Source organism: Camellia sinensis, chromosome 11 (genome assembly GCF_055761805.1).
Source record: "Camellia sinensis isolate YWXY chromosome 11, ASM5576180v1, whole genome shotgun sequence".
Taxonomy (NCBI): Eukaryota; Viridiplantae; Streptophyta; class Magnoliopsida; order Ericales; family Theaceae; genus Camellia; species Camellia sinensis.
The window spans coordinates 52608366-52629012 of record NC_138971.1 but is presented as its reverse complement, the minus strand read 5'-3'; the positions used below and the strand labels follow the sequence as shown (position 1 = coordinate 52629012).

At 35.3% G+C, this 20647-nt stretch overlaps 1 protein-coding gene across 1 annotated transcript; it reads left to right on the top strand.

Annotated features, from left to right (window-relative positions):
* Positions 1-2998: 2998 nt before the first annotated feature.
* Positions 2999-19061, top strand: LOC114312094 (E3 ubiquitin protein ligase RIE1). Its single transcript, XM_028258274.2, has 5 exons — positions 2999-3661; positions 9157-9276; positions 9559-9691; positions 9797-9955; positions 18552-19061. Exons 1-5 carry the CDS (start codon positions 3156-3158, stop codon positions 18705-18707), a joined length of 1074 nt encoding a protein of 357 aa, XP_028114075.2. The 5' UTR covers positions 2999-3155; the 3' UTR covers positions 18708-19061.
* Positions 19062-20647: the final 1586 nt, after the last annotated feature.

Below are 20647 nucleotides of genomic sequence, written 5' to 3'. Positions count from 1 at the left end.
AAAAATTATCAATTTGCTTGTTTGTAATTTATCAAAACACAATTAAAACAGAAAAAATTATAAAATTTTCTAGTTTTCATGATCTTTAACTAAAACTGAAAAAATATTTGTTTAAAACTTGAAAATTTTCTTCATTAAAATAGGAAAAAGAAGTGCGTACTAGAGAAAAAGAATAAAAAAATGATAGATCGAATGATGGAGATACACATAGAGAGAAAGGGTTATACTCCGACGATCATTTTTTATTTAGATCTGGCCGAATATGTAGTAGATCTAGCCTAAATCTAATAGAGAACAATAATGATGGAGCTCCAGTTGGCAATGGAAACAGAGAAGGAAGTGTAAGAGGACATAGGGAGGGGTTTGCTGATGCCAAAAGAGGTGAGGGCAAAGCCAATGAGGTGAAGGAGTGGCCGCAATAAGCTATCGGTGGTTGTTGAATCCCAATCAGTGGTTGTCGGTTGTTTTCCTATCAAAAACGGAAAAAAAGAAAGAGAAGGAAGGAATCTTTTAATATGCAGAATGACTTTTTAATTAATATAAACATTTATGGGACTTAATGATCCACATGTCTTTATAACAGCAGCACCCGTGAGTAATTAGGGTTAAGCTCCCTTCTATACCTTATCTCTCTATATCTCTTCATACTTTTTTTATTTTTTTATAATGATTTTTAATTTGGACTTGCATTGATCATTCGAATCGTCTATCTCGTAAGTTCCATAATAAAGGTCATCTATGCAAAAACTCAACTTCATCGAACAATTATAAACATTGGAACAAATCACATTTTGTTTTATAAAATCGATAGTTTAAATTTAATTATGTTTACTACTCATTTTATAAAATAAAATGTGATTTATTTTTATATTTATAATTTTTTGATGAAATTAATTTTTTGCATAAATGACCTTTATTGTAAGACCTATAAGATGAACGATTCGAATGATTGATATGAATACAAATTGAAACTTATAAAAAAAAAAAATGAAAAGATGAGTTATAAAAGGAGCTTATCTCGATTAATCAACTCAATACGGTTTGGGCAGTTTGAAAGTAAAACTATAAACCGATTGGCGGTTTGACAGATTGATAAATCACGGGTTAAGCGATTTTGGACGGATTGACGGATTGAAGAATATTATCAAACATTTATATAATATATAACATTAATTTGTATAAAATTTTTATATATATAACACAAACTAATTTTATATAATATGTTATATATATATAACTATTAATTTGTAATAAATTTTACATCTTAAATTTCTTTTAAACTCATTTTTATTTTGATATTTTATTAAAAATCAAAAAATATATATGTATTAATTATTATAGAACGAGACGATTTTAAAAATAAATTATAAATTTTAAAATTTAATTCGCGATTAATAAATAAGATAGTATAAAATGATACGAACAAATTAAACGATATGTTGCATAATCCTATCAATAACAATCAAAATGAGAATAAATCTATATGAGGTGAAGTTCAATTTATCATCCGGTCCCCCTTCATTCTTTTCCTAACTCCCACGGTCCTCGGCACGTTCACCCCTTGACTTGTAGTTATCAAAATTATTCCATGCATCACTTTCCCATCCTATCAAACTTTCTAAACATTTGAGAAATTATTCACTGTCCCACACACATTATTTCACACTATTGATATTTAGACAAATATCTAATTATCTCTCTAAAAAAGACAAACAAATAGTGAAAATTACTATTTTAACCAATAACTTTTAGATTGTGACACACTTACATTTATCCGGAGACAATGAATAATTTTTCCTACACATCATCTAAATGCCACATCATCACTAATCTTACAACTCCTACAATTCAACGGCCAACAATTCTCTACTCCCTAAAATGTACTAAACCATCACACCCACTATCACATCCTATAATTCACCCTTTTCTAGAAACTGTGTAGTTTTATCCGAGAAAGAAAATCCGATAAATTCAAAAAGGTAAATTACATTTTACCCATTCTATATTTAGGTCAAGTTTGGCATCTTTCAAAAAATTTAAAAAGTCAAAAAGTCACTATCATATTTAAGTCACATCATCTTATTTAAGTCACATCACCTCTCTAACACATCACTTCAAACCCAACCCAAATCCAACCTATATTTCATAAAAAGTCAAAAAGTGCACTTATTTAGTTTTTCCAAACTTGGCCTTAATTATTTCTTGGTATGACTCTAAAAGTTTTTTTTTTTTTTTTTTCACTTTAGTCTTTATGTTTTAATTTTTTTTTTCATTTTACTCCAAAAGTTAATGACACATAGACAGTTTCGTGATATAAAAATATTTAATATTATATATAATTAATGTATCTTATACAAATTCAAATATCAATATAACTATTTAACTTTTTAATTTTTTTAATTATTTTAATTTGACTAAAAAAGTTGTGTTTAGAATAATAATTAATTTTTTTAATTGATTTGATAGTTATAAAAGAAAAAATAAAATGATTATGATTTAAATGTGGTATTTTATTTTATTAATTATTTTAATTTATTCTGTTTATATTGACTATTTTAATAAAAAAATCTTCGCAATCCAAGTTTCCATACATTCCCACTATATATTTTTATGTTAGTGTATGACAGTTAATGTAATATTTTTTTTTATCTAATTTTAAATAAAAATTAATTTAAAAAAATTAAACATAAAAAAAATAAATTTTAAAAATCAAATGGGACAAAGGTCCTGTTTGGTAAAACTGTGAGAAAGTGCTTATAACTTATGCTTTAACAGTTTATAGCTTATAACTATGAACATAAGTTGATTTCTGATTTATAAATTACGCTTCTCCTACTCCACTCAAAGAATAAGCTGATCTCTGATTTACAAAAAATTATAAATTGCATTATTAAGCTAAATCAAACACATTAAAATAGTTTAAATTAAGTTGAAAGCTGAAATAAGTTAAAAATACCAAACAGGGTTAAAGTGTAATTTAACCATTCAAAATTTTAGAATCTTTAAATTCTCTATCTGAAACGTCGTCCCACACTCCCATCTACCTTTCAACCCAGGAAACAGATATTCGGTGCAAATGGTACTGGTAGTAGATATCTGTTTTCGCTCTAGACCTCAACCTCCTCCGAGTTTCTCTCTCTAGAATTCAATTTCCAATGGCGGAGACCTCTGCGGCGGCGACGGAGAGTGACACGGTGGCGCCGCTGCTTCGGCCGAGGCAGGAGGCGGGGAGGCCGACGACTCTGGCGCTGCTTCTTGGCCGCGCGACGGGGCGGAGGGGGGCGTCGATGCTGGTGAGGGAGACGGCGGCGCAGCAGCTGGAGGAGCGGCGGGCCGACTGGGGTTATTCTCCGCCGGTAGTGGCGCTGGACATGATGTGGAACATGGCGTTCGTGGTGGTGTCGGTGGTGGTGATGTTTTGCTCAATGAGTGAGAAGACTAATGTGCCGATTAGGATTTGGATCTGTGGCTATGCTTTGCAGTGTTCGGTGCATGTGGTTCTGGTGTGGTTGGAGTATAGCAGGAGGAACAGGAGGAGGTTCCGCCGGGATGAGGAGGCGGCGGTGGCTGTTGCAGTGCGGCCTGATTCGAATTTGGATTCTAATGAGACTGATGATGATGATGACACTGTTGGGGCTTTAGGGATTACTAATCGAGCGAGGTCAGCTAATAAAACCCATTTTAGTTCTGAATTTGAAGCCAGGGTTAAATTTATCACTTGTTTTCCAGTGTTTTTAGTTTATGATAGACATTTATTATAGTATTAAGTTATATTAATGTGTTTGTTTAGCTTATTCCCAATTCAGATGTCTTGAAAAATTTAAGGCACTTAAATTAAAGGAATACGGTGATGTAGATATGAATTTGGAGAGATGAGTGCATTAATATGGAAGAGAATGCTTATATTAGTAGCCAGAGGGCCATAATTAGAAAATTGGGTTAAAGTAGGAAAATTTCTTATGTTGTACTTGTTGGAATGTGTCCCAATGGAGTTTTCCCATCTATGTTGGTTATAAAGCTCCGGTTTTCCTCTCTCTTTAATACTTGGGTTTTAAAGAGAAGTATGGGCTGGGTTTTTCAACTTGGTATCAGAGTCTACTGAACCCTAGGTATGTTTCTCTATGGAGAACTCTCTCATTCCACATTTTTTGTTATCGAGATGTTTTTCCCTCTTTCTTGAGTTGATCACTAGTTTGCTGATATGATAAGCAAATTTTATGATTTTTACTTATTTTGGGGTTGCCGGTGGATTCGATAGCATTATTTTGTGATACACTGAGTTTTTCAGCTACTTCTCTACCCTTTTAGGGTCCTTATGTTGGTATGATAAACACATATTTGTTTCTTTTTTATTTATAATTTGTTACTAGTTTGTTCGGTAGCATTCTTTGTGGGATGCCGTTTTTCAGCCTTTCTGTTTATGGTGATTTGCCGCTGCTTTGGCCTTGTTGCTTTCTCTCTCTCAGTTAGTTTCTCTTACTACCATCATGATTGATTCAATGCACATTTCTTTGTTGCAAGATCTTGATTCCTTGCTACGTTCATTGAAGGGAGTTATGACAATTGTTGTCTTTTCGCAACTTCATTGTAATTGTTTGTAATAATCATTTTATTTTCGAGTTCAAGTTAGATACTTTACTTCAACCGTTCCGTGTTCCAACTTGAGGGAGAGTGTTGGATATAAGATTATATTGTCAAAGACATTACAAGATATGGAAAATATTAGAATATATTGAGATTTCATGATTTATGCTTATTATGATTTTTTTGTACCTTTGATTTATTTCAATTCTTTAACTGAAGAGATTTGATTGCATTTCCTACTCTATATATATGGTGTATCATAAAAACAAGAGTATTAAGTTGAGAGAATGAAAGATGTAGCCCTCTAGGGCTTTGTGTGTGTGGATGTAGGCCAATATTGGTTGAACCACATTAAACCTTTGTGTTCTTTCTTTTCTCATTTTTGTCTCTATTGTCTCTTTATAGTCAACCTTAATGCCAAACCAAGCCAAACCAAACCAAACCAAACCAAGCCAAGCCAAACCAAGCTTTAAGTCCTATCAAATGGGCTCGGCTACATGAATCCTTCTTCTCTACTTGACTCTATCAACGGCAATTGCAAAATTCAACTTGATTAGTGTGCCGTCTGTCCGTCTACTGTATGTTGTCGTCCATCGCCTGGAATTGCCTCAACTGTGTTGGTTATAAGACTCTAGTTTCTCTCTTCTTAATACCTGAGCTTTAAGGAGAAATGTGGGCTGGACTTCTCAATTTGGTATCAGAGCTTGATTGGGCCTGTGATTGGTGTGCCGTTTGTCTGACTACTGTATGTTGTGGTTTAGGAGGTCGTATTGGAATGTGTCCCATATCGCCTGGAGTTGTTTTATTTGTGCCAGTTATAATGCTCCAGTTTCTCTCTTTAATACCTGGGTTTTAAGGAGGAGTATGGGTTAGACTTTTCACTTTGGTATCAGAATTTAGGCCAAGTTTGGGAACACCCCAAAAAGCCAAAAAGCCAAAAAGTTACTCAAAAAAGTTAAAAAGTTATCACTATTCACCAAAAGTCAACAATTACGGCTGCACAACTCCCAATTCTAATTTTCTCTTACAAATCAATTTTTACAATTTTTTATTACACATTTTTCCATAAAAAGTCAAAAAGTTAACCCAAATATTCATATTTTCAACCTCAACATTTTAGTCTAAAAAGACAAAAAGTGCACTTATTTAGTCTTCCCAAACTTGGCCTTAGTTAGGCTTGTGACTGGTGTGTTGTTTGTCCAGCTACTGTATGTTGTGGTCTAGGGGGAGGCGTTGGAATGTGTCCTACATTGCCTGAAATTGCTTCATCTGTGCTGGTTATAAGGCTCCAGTTTTTTTCTCTTTAATACCTAGATTTTAAGAAGTGTGGGCTGGACTTTTCAATTGTACTTTGTATTGAGTAGGTAAGGATGAGGACGACAAGGTTTAGCATGAGGCATATTGAGCGTGAGGCATGTTGGGATAGGTGAAGAATTGCCTGGCTTTTGGTATCAAATATTCTTCTGTGCCCACTTTAATGATTTTGAAACCCTTTTTAAGTCAAAATCTCAATGAAGTGATTAATGTTTTCTTTAATAAGAAATTTGTAATGTTGTGAAATAAAGGGAAAATTCACTTTATCTCTTGTACTTTGAGCCTAGAGCACTTTACCTATGTTTGTGATTTTAAACTGATTTGCAATCCAACATATGTTAACGCTAGCCGTCAAAAGACTATTTTACCCTTGCATTATTCCTTTTTCTCTTTTCTATTATACCCAGAGGCAGCATCTATCAAGAGTTAGATGAAGAAACTAAGAGTCCACCCATACGCAAGCCCAAATCAAATAAAGAGCAACATTCAGCAGCACAAAATTGCCCTTGGGGAAGTGAACATCAACGTCAAACCATCTCACATAAATTCCAACTGCTTGTACACCAGAAATTACACAACATAATTTCTCAGCTCACAAAGATACACCAGGGTAACTAACAGTAGCAACACATCAAATAGAGCAGAAATAGATAAGCCCATAACCATATCAAGTGAAGCACAAAGTCATTCCAACAATAATATCATCACCTCCATAGTTTCAAACATCAAACCCCTTTAATGTTGTATAAGAATTCATTTAAATTAACTGATAATTTTTCGTGCTTTATTTTCACCCGAAAATTCATACTCAATTTTACCTACTAAATAATCTTCCCCTAGTTAATTTTTGCCTTGTCAAAGACAATTTTATTTTTGGTTAACCAAATCAAACCTCTGTTATCAGAATCTTACAATTGGTGATTCGATTCACGATTTGATTCGCAATGTTTGCACAATCGATATGAATCTATAGGTGAATCTATTTTAGAAGTGAATCTCTAGTGAATCGCACGATTCACAATCGATTCACGATTTGATTCACTTTTTACGATTCATGCAATTTTTGAAATTATTGTGTCCAACATATTTTTGACTCTTTTCTTCTCTTATCTTTTTAGTGAAAATGACATAATGCAACTTCTAATAGCGTTTAGTACCAAAATAACCAACATATACACATGATTTGTTGTTATTTTAGTGATCATGGAGTTTTTAATAGGATCCAATCAAATTCAGTCAGTCCCTACATATTTTTAACATTTCTTCTCATTTTTTTCCTCTTTAAAAAATTATAATATATCTTCTAAAGATGTTTAAAATTAAAGTTATATTATGAATTATCTGTTGCTATTTTAATAAATTGAATATTACATGTGTAAGGTCAGTCATACCTTTTAAAATGTTTTGGATTTTAAAATAAAAGATTCTAAATAATTCTTTCTTATGATTTGCTTACTGTTACTTAGAAAAGTATGTATACTTATTGTCCAATTATCAATATCGTTCTTAATTATTGTTACTTTAGAAATTGATAGTTTGTCTATTTGGTTATTATATTTATTAAGACTGGTTGATAAGAAATATCTAAAAAAGAAAAAGGTAAGATGGTGATCTTACATAGAAACCTTTCTTAACTTCTTACCTATTAAATTACGTGATTATCATTGAAAATAATATTTCATTGATTTAAGTCTAAATATTTCATATTCATAAGATATATTTAATAGCTAAATATATAGATATATGTTCTTAAGTAATTTAGAAAAAGTGACCGAATCTTTACGATTCATGATTTGATTTGATTCACAATTCGATATGAGGCCATTTCGATTCACGACACGAATTCCGATTTGATGGATGTTTGATATTGAATGTTTATTACCTTTTGTTTAAATTTAAATAATTAAAAGATCACCATAAAAAAGATATAAACAATATGAGTTAAGAGTGAGATTTATTTATTATTTATATTGAATTAGTGATAGTTTTTCTTAATTTTGATTGCTTATAAATGTAATATTGATCTACATAGAAAATAATATATATATATATATGGGGGGTGTTTGGGAACTTGGTTTTTGGATTTTTTTTTTATTTTTTTTACTACAAGACAAATGTTTTACAAAACAAAAAAAAAACAAATCCAAACAAAATATCACGTCAAACCTCATAATCATTTCACTTTTTCTATCACAAATATCACATCCAACCACAAAAAAACCCAACTATCTTCCCAAACACAAAATTTTTTTTCTTCAATAATATCTTACAACTATAAAAACCTACAAAAAAATCCACTTCCCAAACACCCACATATATATAATATTTTTTATTGTTGTGTCCTCACTGTATCAGTGTCCCCATTTTTTTGAAATTCCCATGTCTATGTTAATGTCCACATCTGTATCTATGTCTGTGTTTGTGCTTTTTAGTTCCTAACATTATACACGCACATACATATGTATACCCAATAATGCAACACTGGCTCCGGTCTCCCTCATCTCTTATGACACAGAACTCACCCATGCTTGCCTAGCCTATCGCCTCCATTGCTGCTCACCCTTGACTCTTGTTGATGTTGACTCAGGCTGCAGTATTTATAATCAATCATATCTTGGCATCTAGAAATGTCCCACTATCCATTAAAATCTAGTCAAAATATCCACGTTGATTAATTTTGCAGTTTTTGCATGTGAAAAAAAGAATTCACATCTTTGCTAATGGTTTTCTCATTTTACAACATATTACTCATGTTAGATATTCAACACTTGGGCAAGGTATGTGAGATATGGTCTGACATGTTTAGTAGGGCATTCACTTAGCAAGCATATTTAGTAATTTGAGTTAATCATAAAACAATACAACAAACCCCATATTATATATGAAATACTCTATGACACCTTGAGAACATTATTTCACCCTAGAAAATAAAAACTTCATAGGAAATATGAATATTTTGTTGCGTCCCTATGTCCTTGGACATAGGCATTAGATGAATCAGACACTCAAGACTCATAGCCACACCCTACGCCTGTACCCAAGTTCATGTAACATAGTGGCAGTAAGTAACCCTTATCTTGACCATTGCCACAATTTGAAATCATGGCACTCCTAAGATGGCTAAATGTCTCTACTAATCTGAACTAATAAACTTCCGACTGTGTTATTACTCTCCTCAGTTTTTGTTGTCTATGCCGCTAGAGTATCTGCTCTGGAATGAATTCACTCTTGATCTGTTACTAATTTTGTGGATTTCAGTATGACTAAACGATGTGAGTCTGTAAATACAATGGCATCATTTCTCTGGTGGATAGTTGGCTTCTATTGGGTTGTTTCTGGTGGTAATGTTCTTTTGCAAAATGCTCCACGCCTGTACTGGTATGTGTTGAACTAATCTAATTTCAAGATCCTTTAATTTGTCTATGTCAGTGAATAAGTTGACAGCTAGCTTTCTCAGTGATGATAATATTGTTGCGATAACAAAAGATGCATAAATAAAACCAATGTAATACAGAGAACAGTTTTCTGTTTATCTTATTCCCTGACTTAATAGCCCATAAACCATGGTTTGCCTCGTTTTAAGTCTATATTTGTTATGAAAGCATGCAACTATCAGTTGCAGAGGAAGACTCCAGTGATCTCTTATTCTGAATGTTGCAGGTTGGCCGTGGTTTTTCTAGCATTTGATGTGTTTTTTGCCGTCTTTTGCGTTGTTTTGGCATGTTTGATTGGTATCGCTCTTTGTTGCTGCTTGCCTTGCATTATTGCAGTTCTTTATGCTGTTGCGGGCCAGGTAACAAAGAACAATTAACAAGACAGACACAATATCTAAAGTAGATTGTGGATTGTCATTGTTCAATAGTTTTCTGCTGATGTTAATTCTCATGTGAAAATGCAGGAAGGTGCATCAGAAGCAGAACTCAGTATCCTTCCAAAATACAGATTTCAAACCTATAGCAATGAGGAAAAGACTGGCATTGGAGCAGGTAGAATGGTTCCTGTTGAAACAAGTAGTGAATACTTGGCTAATGAACGTATTCTTTTACCTGAGGACGCGGTAAGTTGTTGGTTTATGATGAAATGTTAAGTGCTTATGTTTCTTCATGATCAATTGCTTATGTTTCTTGGTTCCCAAAAAAAAAGGAAAAAAAAAAAAAAAATTGCTTATGTTTCTTCATGATCACCTATTTAAGTGGAATTCCCATTTATTCATTCTTTAAATTTTATTTTAGGCACCACACGTTGAAGGAAAGAATTAGAGATACTATTTTTCCTCATATTTAGCCCTTTTAAGCATTTCAATTCATGTGTCTATACTGTGCTTTATGTTAATTGTTCTGTCTGAAAGACAAACACAGTTTTGTTGAGGGAAAACTGAAGAATTTCACAAGAAAAAAGGTTTTCCATGAGGTTTTAAATAGACAAGGAAGGTGAAAGCTGAATGCTTAAAATTTTAATGATTTTTCAAAGATATTTTTTGAATTAAAAAAAAAAAAAAAAATAGCAACAGGAAAAAGAGAAGGGAAGCTAAATGTGTAAGGTAAAGGATGTTTAATTGAGAGATTATTCTACTTTCCTTTTACTGACCCTCTATATGCAGATCATTATTTTTGTTTCTGGTGTTTTGCCAGTTTTGACTTACCCAAAAAAATAAAAAATAAAAAACTATTTCTGTATCTCTTACTGTCCTTGAGGTTGTATGGGTCTCATAGATGAATTAAAAATATTTTTCAGCTTTGAAACTAGAATGTGTTACTTGATGTGAAAAGCAACAATGTGGGGTAATAGATAATGGAGTCGTATCTCTCTCGAGACTAGTCTTGATTAGTGTAATCTCTACACAGAAGTTTCATGAGCCCTGGGTTTTGAAGTACAGATGATTGATGGAGCAGTAGGATTGTTAGTCTTTCTCATTGGAGGAGTTAAGGTTCGAAAGCCCATAAGTTGAGATATTTATTGATTTCAACAGCATATTTTCTTTTGAGTGCAACCCTGGCCCGGCCCACGTCTGCCTTTACTCCCTGGTTTCAAACAAGTTCTGCATAGCATCCTTAACATCTTGTCGCATGACATCGAATAATGATGGAACTGAAGAATGCAATAGTGAACCCATCCAGATTTGCCATTTTCTCACCATTGAGACTGCTGCTTAAAGACCCCCCAAAACTTCTTCAAAAATTGACGTGCTTAAGCTAACTCCACAGCTTCAAGCAAAGGTCTCCTAATCCATGTCTCTTAAGGGGTTCACAGAAATCTACATTTGCCAAAGAAATTTCCTCCTCCCAAGTGATCTCCTCTCATCAATGATTAAGCTCCCAATGTGATTGGAGCTGCTATGAGTATTTGCCATCCCATGGGAAAATTGTTTGGTTGATTTTTCAAAATCTGTTTTCCTTTTTTTTTCTTTTTCTTTTCCTTCTCAAAAACACGAAGTGTTCCTATCCCCTTAATATATATATATATATATATGCATATGTATGTATGTATGTATCATCCTAGATTTTTGTCTTCGACTCCCCTCTTCTGAAATCACAAGCCTCTCCATTTATTCTTTTGCTTCGTATCCCTTTCATATATATATATATATATATCGTCCTAGATTTTTGTCTCCAACTCCCCTCTTCGAAAATCATTAGCCTCTCTGCTTCTTCTTTTGCAACTATGTCCATCAACTCTTCATATATAAGACTAACACCCCCTTATTCTCATCTAATAGCTTAGTTTGTTCCAATAACTGGCCACCTTAGCTTGCACCTTCCTGAACACCTACTTATTCTATTTCTTCAAGTCATCTTTAAGCAGTTTCCACTTCTTTGTTGGTAGGGCTGCAAATGAGCTGAGCCAAGTTGAGTATTACATTGTTCAAGCTCAGCTAGATCATTTTGCAATGTGTTCAAGCTTTGCTCGAGCTCTAGTTGAGCCAAACGAGCCAAAATCGAACTCAGTTCGTCAAGTTTTAGCAAAGCTCAAGCTTGAGTTGGCTCAAAAAATTAAACTTTTTTTTCCAAAGGAACTCATGTTTGATGACCCAAGTCTTGCTGCAAGGATCACCATTGGTCTTCTGTCAGGCCCCACTCTTATATAAGAGTGCTGAGTCTCTTGTCGGCTCCTCCTGTTTGCCCGGATCATGTGATTAGGGGTGTCGCTTGATCCTTGGGTTTACACTCTTGGGGTGGGTCCAAAGGTCCGTGCCTAGGACACGGTTCCCAGTTATATATATATATATATATATATATAAAATGGTGTCTATTAAGCTTGTTGGGGATCTATGTGGGAAATGCCATTTTTTTCCCATAATTGCTGCTTTACACAAAAACTGACCAAAAAGCCAGTCAGGATATTGGCACTTGCCCTCACTCATTGAATACCATCCTAACTAATAACTATGCCAATTTAATGTAGCATCTTGTGTTAGAATTTACCATCACCTACCACACACTTACCATCACCTACCACACACTCACCTACTACACTCACCTACTCCTCACCTACCACCACCTAACCTACATCTATATAATCAATCAATTGTAACAGAATCAAATATCAACAATCAATACATCAATCAATAATATACATCAAATTTTACATGGTATCAGAGCTATAAGATTTAGGCCTATACTCATTTCTTTCCGGCGGGCAGCCGGCCGGCAACCTTGCCTTCGCTGCCCGCGGGAGTTTTTTTCAACACATATCACAAACACTGTACCTTCCAGAGAGAGACTTTCACAGATCTGAGAACGAAGAAGACAAATCTCCGGCGACTCACCCGACGGCGAAACCTCGCCGGTCCAGCCACTACGTCAGCTCCGATCGGTTTCACCATACACCACAACTCTCTCTCAATCAAACTCTGTTAAGGCCCCAAATCAGATGTACAGAAGACACTGGCGCTAGTACTGGAAATTGGGATAAATGGATACCCAAAAATATTGTTTCAGCTGATAAGGTTCTGAGATTGATCTCTGGTGCAACCTCCAGTCCCATTTTTCAGTACATATCATCTCTGACTACGTGCTTGCATTCTGTTGATCCCAGAATTAAATGGGCATGGCTCCTTGCTCTAGTTATTTTACCAGCAAGGTCAAATATGACGATACGTGTTGGATTAATCACCTATCGAAAGATGTTGGAACATTCGGCAATCCAATCAATGAAGGTTATTCGTATGTGATAATGAAGTTAGGACCATTACAACTTACCAGAAAGGGCTTGTCAGTAGCAAGTACATCTGCTTGTTTAGCCTTCTCTACCTTCCAGAGTGTGAACCTCTGCCTAACCACCACAACCCCTGAGCAGCTTGCATGGGCTTTGCAATGGTTTATGCTTCCCTTGATAAATTTCGGTGTTCCAGTGGCCGAAGTTATTCTTACTCTCCTACTTTCATTGAGGTTCATCAATCTAGTCTTTGATGAGGTTCGAAATCTTGCATTGGGGATTGTATCTCGTAGGGTAGATTGGAAATCGGGAGCCTGCAGAAAGTCCAAGGCCAGGCCAACCTCTCTCTCTCTCCTATCACCCAACTTTCTTTTTATTATTTTATTTCATCTTTCAATTCACACTTTCCACCCCACAATCTATTTTTTAATCAACCTACTATCTTTTTTTTTTAATCAACATCGCCGCAGAGCTGCAGCACCTTTCTCAGATAAACACCTTCTTTTTCATCACTTTACATGACACTCCCCTTTAATCTTTTTTTAATACCCCACTCACCTTTCTTTTCTTTTCTTTTAATCTCTCTATATATATATATATATGTTTCTTATCATCTATGCACTCACCTTTCATCTTTTTTTTTAATACCCCCCTCCACTTTCTTTCTTTTATTTTATTTTATTTATTTCTTTATTTTATTTATTTATTCTTTTTTTTTTATTAAAAAAAAAAAAAAAAAAAAAAAAAAACCGGAGCAGAAGAAGACGACCTGCACACCAAACCATCTTTTCTTCATCTCAGGGATCAACCCCGATCACATTTTTTACACAAAAATAAAAATAAAAAAAAAAATAAAATAAAAAAATACAACAAAACACATCCACAGGCGGGATTTTTCTTCTCTACTCTGCTGCTGGTCTCTTCTTCTTGCCTCCGTCCTGGGCGGCCCTTGACGGTGTTGCCTCCGTGTTTCCCACTCCACTGGGCACGATCACTACTCCCTGCTCCTCCACTGCAGCATATGGCGGCCCTCCAAATCGGAACATCACGGTGGCCTTCCGCTTTAGCTCCTTGTTTTCTGCCCTTAGCACGCTTATCTCTGCTCGCGCATCCTTATACATGCGTTGGAGCAGAGCCAGCTGGGAGTTTAAATGCTGCACCTCATTTGTCCTACTCTGCAGCCGGTTCGACAAATTTGTGACCGCCGTCATGCTTTCCACACATGCCTTCAAAGTATACTGATTGGCCTCCACATCCGACTGCACTGCCATTCTTTGCTCCACAGACCGCATCGGAAAGTTCAACGGGGCAAACTCCGGGGCGCTTGGTTGAGGTTCCAGTGCCACCGCACCAGTTCTCTCTCTTGTTGACTCGTTGAGGTCGGGAAAGAGGGTGAGCAGTCCACGGGAAGACGAGGACGAGGCCATTTTCTGGGCAATAGAGTGTTACAGAATATCTCTCGCAACAGAGTGTTACAGACTCTCTCTCTCAGCACAACGAAGAGTTTTTCAGACTCTCTCTCTCAGCACAACGAAGTTTTTTTCAGAGGTTTTTCGCAGCTTTTCTCTGCCTCGGCCTCAGCCTCCGTTAAATAGCCGAGGCAGCCACGCGCATCGCGCGCCTCTTGCCACCAGCCGACAAACGGGCACGCAAGCCAAGGCGCCCACGTGCCTCGCCATCATGTCCGGCACACCTTTTGATGAATTGGGCACGCCTTTTGATGGCACGCCTTTTTATGAATTGGGCACGCCTTTTGATGGCACGCCTTTTTTGAAAAATTGGGCGCACCTTTTGAGGATGCGATTTTTTATGGGTCCGACAAGACTCTGTAAACTGTCCCGACATAGATTCCGGTTAGTTTCTACAAGGGTCCAGCAAGACTCCGTAAACTGTCACAACAACTGTCACAACATTGTCTGCTACAACGGTCCGACATGACCCCATAAACTGTCTTCTACAACGGTCCGACATGACCCCATAAACTGTCTTCTACAACGGTCCGACATGACCCCATAAACTGTCTTCTATATCGGTCTGACACCACCATACAGTGTCCTCTACCACGTTATGACACCCCCATACAGTGTCATCTACAACGTTATGACACCACCATACAGTGTCTTCACCAATGGTCTGACACGACCATACAGTGTCTCCTATCCTTTTTTATTTTTATGTATTTTCTTGTTTTGTTCCTCTCTTCAAACTCAAGTTGGTTAGTTTCTATCCTCCTTGAGTTTGCGGGGGGCTGTTAGAATTTACCATCACCTACCACACACTTACCATCACCTACCACACACTCACCTACTACACTCACCTACTCCTCACCTACCACCACCTAACCTACATCTATATAATCAATCAATTGTAACAGAATCAAATATCAACAATCAATACATCAATCAATAATATACATCAAATTTTACATCTTGGTTCAATGGGAATGAACTTTGAGCGTCAAACCAGCCGAACAGTGAGAACAATGGAACTGCTTGTTTGCACCCCATGATTCCTGTAGAGTTGAAAATGTGGGTTTATGGTGAAATTGTGGGGGTTGGAGGGGAACTGAGTTTGGGTAAGTTTGATTCAATGAAGTCTGAGACTATCCGAATTGATGTTTCTTTTTCTAAGCTACTAGGGGTGAGCATGTTTCGGTTTAGTAGTAACCAACGACCAAACCACTGCCTACGGTTCCTTGAAATTTGGAACCAAACCAAACCCAATTTCTTAATTGCCTTTTCTTGTTCTAACCCAGTTTCTTGTTCGCTTAAAGCTACCCGTTTTCTTCCTCCTTAGAAAGAGGTGCATCTCTGCAAAGAAGACTTGGAGATTTTGTAGTGTTTGTCTTGAAAGTAACTGTGTGCTTTATGTGGAAGAAACGATAGGTGATGTGCCTATCTGTATATATAACTCATGGGATTATGTGTGTTCAGAAATATATACATATATAAATAAGTAGAATTATAATAATACCATTTCATTGGAAGACAATTGAAAATATGTTAGAATGGGCGAAAATGAAAAGTTCATTTACATGTTCACATAACATTTTGTTGATGGCATGGCATTGTTGATGAGTAAGTGTGCTGTCCCTATTCTGTCCCACATCGACAGGACATAGCTCCATGAGGCCTGTTATCTCTTATAAAATAGTATGCCGGTGATTTAAAACAAAGTATGGCTCTCTTGTCCCACATCGGCAAGAGTACTGAGGAATAATGCATCCCACTCTTTATATAATGTCCATCTTTATAAATTATCGATTGGTGTTCACATCTGGTACAAATTTGGTAAATATACTGATACAAGTATAATGAGCCTAGCTTAACCGAGTCGAGTTGTTGTTCATGAACATTTTGGTTCGTTTGTAGCGGTATTTATTGGGCAAAAAATGGGGAGAGCCAACCACTCTGTAACCCTCCCGCCACCCTTTAATCAAATCTAGAGAGCCTTACTTTCCGAGCCATATATTTTCAAAGCAAAATGGGGAGAGCCAACCACTCTGTAATCCTTCCACCACCCTTTATTCAAATCTAGAGAGCCTTACTTTCTGAGCCTTATATTTTCAAAGCGAAATGGGATAGGCCCAAATCTAATTCTCCCACAATCAAGCATGATAGGGGCATGCTTCGAGACAACCCAATAAAGACAAGGCCAAGAAACATGAAGAAATTGCTTTTCCCAAGATATTATATTAATCCTCGACATGGAAGGATTGACTCTTAAATTAAATCACACTAAGTGAACCTGTCTCCTTCAAAACGGAAAGTCCATCAATAACTTGAGAGATGGATTAACAACTCTCGACTCCCAACTCAACATAAAAAAAACTTGTAAAAGATTTCTTTGTCCTATAAGAAGGAACTTTTGTACCCTCAAAAGACCTACAATTCTGCTAATCCCAAATAATCCATGAGAAGCATTGGGGAATCAATAGCCACAAGTTCTTCCTCCACTTCCCCCTGTAAGGAAAAATGGCCAGTCCACTCCACCCCAAACCAATGAAGGACCAAACTCTAAAGATCTCTTGCTGCTTGGCTACAGATAGGAGGTGATTCACCAATTCTCTGTCATGTTTGCACATTTAACACCGTTTCACAATCACCTGCTTTCTTCGGATCTTCTTCTTTATTTGTTTTTTTTTTTTTAATGAGCTACACACCAAGCAAAAACAGCCACCTTGGGAGGCATCCCCAGATTGGTTTCCAAAGAGTAGAAGAATTATGGCAACCAATCAAAGGCTCATAGAAAGGCTTCACCTGTCAACTTCTCGATGTAGTTAACCTCCATCTTGGAGAATTTTCCCTCTACCCTATGCTCGATATCCCATACAACCTTTCAAGAAACCCCATCAGCTCAATCAACTCCCAATCCTGTAACTCCCAACGTAACAAAACTTCCCAACAAACTTGTAAAGTGTTGGACATAAGTCCTCATTTTGTTATATTCAGTGTTGTACGGACTATGGGCTATGTTAGCTCATTTCTTTTGGGAACTAAACATAAATATTCTGCAAATCAAATTATTAGCAATTCGTAAAACTGCCATTTTCAACAGGGTCCATGTTGTGGATAGTCCTGAGCACTAAAGTTTACCCTTGTCATGACATGTTTAGGAGATTATGAGTTTGATGTTTGGTCTGGTTGCACCTTACTTTTTGATTGATTTATTTATTTATTTTGATTGGCAACAAAATAAGAACAAAAAAAGAAGCAGCAGTACAAGGATGGGAGAACAAGGAGTCGTCCAGAGATGAACAAAAAGAAAGAATCTCAATATAAATCACACACCATCGTCCAATCTCTAGAAATCAAGAACAATGGTATCCCCTCAAAAGGGGGAAATACCAAAACCCAAAAATAGGCGAAATGATGAACTTTCTCCCATAAAGAATCAACCTCACTCTTTTCCTAAAAAATCCTAGTATTACGCTTCAACCAACTAACCCAAAATATTGCACAAGAGACACAATCCCACAAAAAACTTGCTTTCTTATTGCAAATTTGCAACCAAAACCCCTGAATTCTGTCAAGAGCATTTAATAGCATGAAGCCAGAACACCCAACAAGTCTCCACCATTCAAACATCATCACTGCAGTAGAGTTCAACCACCAAGTTCAGGATGGATTGGTGTGCTTCCTCTATGCCTAGGACACCAGAATATCAAACCATGAACGAAGCATGGCCAATTACATGCGGTTTTATGGGTATGTGTTAATGGCTAGTAGATGTAGAGAGGAGTTAACATGAAATTATGGATTCAAACAGCCATGCACACATGGAATGTGAGACAGCACCAAATCAGATGCTATTATGGATTGTAAATAGTGACTGGAAGATATATGTAAATGTGGATTTATACCCAAAAAAACATAAATGGATATTGATCAGTATGAATATTTGTCAGTTGCTACTTTTGTCATGGACACATTAGTACTTTCCCTCTGCACTTGAATTGGAAGACTCAGTTTCAATTTTTTGTCCTTTGTTTTTTCTAGGAATGTTCTATATGTCTCAACCCATACGAGGATGGAGCAGAGCTTCATGCTCTTCCCTGTAACCATCATTTCCATTCTTCATGCATCGTGAAATGGCTTAAGATGAACGCAACATGTCCGCTCTGCAAATACAACATCCTCAAGGGAAATGAATAGGTTTGAGAAAGGAAAGAGGTGAACTCTCATTGTGTGTGGTTCGGGGTTCAGTGTATCCACATTTTGTCTCTGAATGCACAGGAAGAAATCAATGGCAAGAAATACAACTTTCCCGATTTATTTATCAAAAATAAATTGTAACTTTCATTTACTTTTGCTGTTTGTTTATCTTTTGATGATTTTATTGTTCCTTGAGTGGCTTCATACTTTTTTTGTTGCGAAAACATGCTATTGCCAATTTCTAGTCTTTATTTGTAATTGATTAGTAGAAAGAAGGAAAGATGCTTGACATATACTTGTTAATATCAGAGAACTAAATTTATGAATATATATATATATATATAATATTAGAGACTTGTAATGGACCATTTTATTTTTGGTTCTTCAAAAATATTATTTGATTGTCTAGATGTAGAGTCTGTACTATTTTAGTAGGATGCCCTAAAAGTCAACCTTGGAGATCTACTTTAGGGCTATTTAATTTATCTTGTAAAATAAACTGTCCTGTTTACATTATTTATTGTTTACCTAAAATAAGTTCATAGAATCAAAATTGATTTTAAAAAATAAAAAATAAAATATGCTATTAAAGAGAAGCATGGAGATTGGTAGTTCTTGGTCCTTTATTCTTAGAAGTTCTAGTCATACGACATGTTTGTTTGGACAGATTGAATAAGGGAGATTGTAATCTACCGAACTGTTAGTCCTGGGATACATTGTCTATTTGGTTAGATTGGATTTGTATCCTACGTTTGTTTAGTCATGAGATTAGATGTTTGCATTGAATTATTCTATTGGATCCTAATGTTTGTTTGGAATATTATAGAGAATGATAAATGTTTAAAAGACTATTTTTTCCTTTTGAATTATTTACTAAATAATAGGAATATTAAATTTGAATAATAAATTTTATTTTACTTTTTTACTAGAACTTTTAAAAAATTAAATAAATAGAATATTAATAAAAATTACATAAATCTATTTTAATTTGTAGTTGAGATTTTTAAATTTTATTTTACTTTACTAAATATAATTAATACCATATTATTGAAATAAATAATTTAACAAGTATAATAGTATAAATAATTTAATAAATAAATTTTATATTTAAAAAGATATTAAATAGTAAAGGGTCAAAAATTTAATTTCACTATCTAATCCTATGAGATGAGTTATCTTAGGGATTGTGTCCCACCCTCTTATGGGATAGAATAATCTCATAGATTTGAGATTTATAGGCCGGTACAAAAATTTTCAATCAAACAATGAACTATTAGTCCGGATGAACTATTAGTCTTATTCCATAGTTGCATCCTTTCAAACAAACAACACCATAGGGTATTAGTAATTTGGACATACTGGTACATGTTAGGTTTCCCTTTTTAAGGATAACTAATCTTAAAGTTACTTGCGCAATGAAACTAAAATAAACATGTGAGTATTTAGGGGTTATTTGGGATGACTATTTTTTGTCTTTTTACGAAAAGATGTGCAGAAAAGTAGAGAGGTGATGTGATGGAAAAAAGATAAAAAAATAAAAAGATAGATTATTTTTAGATTGCCAAACTTGGCCTTATTAGAGAGTACATACATTGCATGTGACTTAAGATGACAACTTTTACTTGGAAATTTTCTTACCTCTTAAATAGAAGTTCATAATTACTTTTGAGAACTGATACATCATGGTTATCTTGTGTGAATCACTATGCTTTAATAATGTGTTTATGTTCTAACCAATAAATATGATTACAAATTGTTGAAAGTTTAACAAGACACACGTGAAGACATGTGAATGCAAAATATGAAATCTACCACTCTTACATGATTCTCTAGATATTAGTCCGGATGAACTATTAGTCCGGATGAACTATTAGTCTTATTCCATAGTTGCATCCCTTCAAACAAACAACACCATAGGGTATTAGTAATTTGGACATACT